This window comes from Chrysochloris asiatica, unplaced genomic scaffold (genome assembly GCF_000296735.1).
Source record: "Chrysochloris asiatica unplaced genomic scaffold, ChrAsi1.0 scaffold04388, whole genome shotgun sequence".
NCBI classification, from domain to species: Eukaryota; Metazoa; Chordata; class Mammalia; order Afrosoricida; family Chrysochloridae; genus Chrysochloris; species Chrysochloris asiatica.
In genome coordinates, this window is record NW_006412906.1 from 4856 (window position 1) to 7562 (window position 2707).

The 2707-nt window shown below is 37.3% G+C and overlaps 1 protein-coding gene across 1 annotated transcript in view; it reads left to right on the forward strand.

The window, feature by feature from the left end:
- Window positions 1–1504, forward strand: part of LOC102818637 (guanylate-binding protein 4-like) — a gene marked incomplete at both ends in the record, with an annotated part of 2855 nt that extends 1351 nt beyond the window's left edge. The window contains 2 exons of the mRNA XM_006878106.1: window positions 15–190; window positions 1292–1504. Coding sequence (XP_006878168.1) covers window positions 15–190; window positions 1292–1504 — 389 coding nt within the window. The remainder of the gene's footprint in view (window positions 1–14; window positions 191–1291) is intronic.
- Window positions 1505–2707: the final 1203 nt, after the last annotated feature.

Sequence of the window (2707 nt, forward strand, 5' to 3'; positions counted from 1 at the left end):
TGAGAACTTGGTAGCTGTGCAGAAGGCAACTGACCACTACAGTCAGCAGATGGCCCAGCGTGTGAGGTTTCCCACAGAGACGCTTCAGGAGCTGCTGGATATCCATGCAACCTGTGAAAAAGAATCCATTGCAATCTTCCTGGAGCACTCATTCAAGGATGAAAATCATGAGTTCCACAAAAAACTTATGGTACATCCCTTAGCATTTATTCTTCCTGATTCCTGCTCTGGAATGATGCCTAGGGTCCTCCTTATGACCTCATATTTCATATCTTTCATATATTAGACTAGCCTGGATTGCATGCAGTGAGTATCAGACCTTTACAGAGATGTCTGTAGTTTATCTCTGCTCAGGGTCTCACATACTAAAGTCAAGATGTTCACGAGTCCTAGTAGTAAGCTGGAAAGTCTAGGGTATGCCACTCTACCTTCCCTTCAAGCCAACCAATGTTTCATCAAATCCTTCTCTTGTTTCTAGCCTCTCTGACTTCCTTTTATATCAACAACTGGAAAACTTTACTTAAAAAGAGATCATGTAACTAGGGTAACTAGGTAATGTCCCATATCATACTCTTCATTTCTTAAGAGTAAACTAGTGCCATATAGCACAACCCATCCTGGAAATAAACTCTGTTATATTCAAGGTCTGAAGGAATACAAAAGATATGAACACCAGTTATGTTGGGGAACATCTTCATTCTGCTTACACATGACTTTCACTAAAAACTTGTTTCAGTCTGTCTTTTGACTACAAGTACAAAAATCTTAATTTACATTCAGTAAAACTATTTTGATTGTAATTTATATGGGCTATCAAAAAAGTCTTTGCTATATCTTCTAATACTCAACTCCTAATTAAGAGAATACATGAAGGCTTCTGAAGTATACTCAGAGTACATTTAAGTCATTACTATATGGATTATTTTTTTAGGTTTACATTTTCATCCATAGCACCCTAGGTTCTCTGAGAAAACTTTCCTTTCAACCAAATTAACTTTTCATCCATAGCATCCTAGGTTCTCTGAGAAAACTTTCCTTTCAACCAAATTACAATTAATATTCATTGTAATATGTGGATCACTTTTAAACTCACTATGCCATAAAAGCAACCATAAAATTTCTGCCATACCCTTTCCCCATTGTTTTATATAGTTGAAGTTGACTTGTGTCTAATGTTAAAGTCTCCAGACTCCTTTCTAAGGCTGTCAGTCTACTTATTTTGAAAGGATTACAGTTGGACATTCCCTTCTAAGATCTTCTTTCTATTGTGTGTCTCTACATTTATCTGCAGCAATCCATAGAAAAAATGAAAGATGACTTTGTACTGCAGAATGAAGAGGCTTCTGTGAAATACTGTCAAGCTGAGCTGCAGCAGTTGTCAAAAGTCCTGATACAAAGCATTTCGGGAGGAATTTTCTCTGTTCCATGTGGACATACTCTCTATTTAAAAGCAAGGAAAAAGGTTGAAGAAGACTATGCACGAGTGCCCAGGAAAGGAGTTAAGGTGAGGAATATGGGAAGTGGAGCAGCTGGTGGGTTTGAAGCATTGACCTTGTAGTTAATAGCTCAGTACTTTTCATGAAACTCCAAACCAGGACTAGTGCCAGTCATATTGAGAACACAGGGATTTTTTTTTTTGCATACTCTGTTTTATATTCAGAATTATCTAGATGCTCTAAACGAAACCACACATATATATTTCCAAAGAAAGGAATTAGAACTAATAATGAGGTAATATGAAATATTTATTTCATTTTTCAAACAATGTGATCATATTGTACAAAGTGCCAAAAATCTAACCAACTTTCCTTGAGTTGAATCAGTTCGTGGTAATCCCATGTATGTCAAAGAAGAAGTTCTACATAGGGTTTTCAAATGAATGTGATTTTTCAGAAGATCTTTCAGACCTTTCTTTCAAGGCATCTTTGGTTGGATTGGAATATTCAACCTTATTGCTCTTTGCTTAGCAATCATATGTTTAACTGTTTATGTCACCAGAGTATTATGTATTGGGTATGTTGCTGTTACTAAGTCCAACGAGTTGATTCTGGCTCATAGCAAGTCTATAGAGGGTTTCCAAAGAGTGACTGGTGAACTTGAACCACCATCCTTGTGGTTCAAACTGATTTTAACCCACAGCACCACACCAGGACTCCATGTATTAAGTAAAGCCAATATTATATTAAAGAAACAACCTTTGTTCTCAAGAAGCTCATGATCATTTTGAATTCAGAAACAGTCATTTGGATATGGTGTGATGAGGATCATTATAATGTTGTTCACAGCTGCTAACAAGAATGATGGAGATGATAATTATAATGATTAGGATATATTGAGCTCTCACTTCTTCATCCAGGAATAGTCTTGTTGAATTATAATACAGTTCTCAGAATACTAGTATTCTTAGAAGATAGAGTTAGTTATTTAAGTGCCATCAAGTTGGTTTTGACTCATAGTGACAACGTAAAGAGTGGCTGGTAGGTTTGAACCACCACATTGCTTCAAACTGACCTTCAGGTCTAGGGCTTATCCTACAGTGTCACACCAGGTTATGAATTGGGCTGTGAACTGCTAGGTCAGCAGTTCAAAACTACCAGCTGTTCTGCGGGAGAAAGATGAGGCTTTCTGTTCCTGTAAAGATTTGCAGCCTCAGAAACCCTGGGCAGGGTCACTATGAGTTGGAACCAACTCCATGGTACTTAACAAC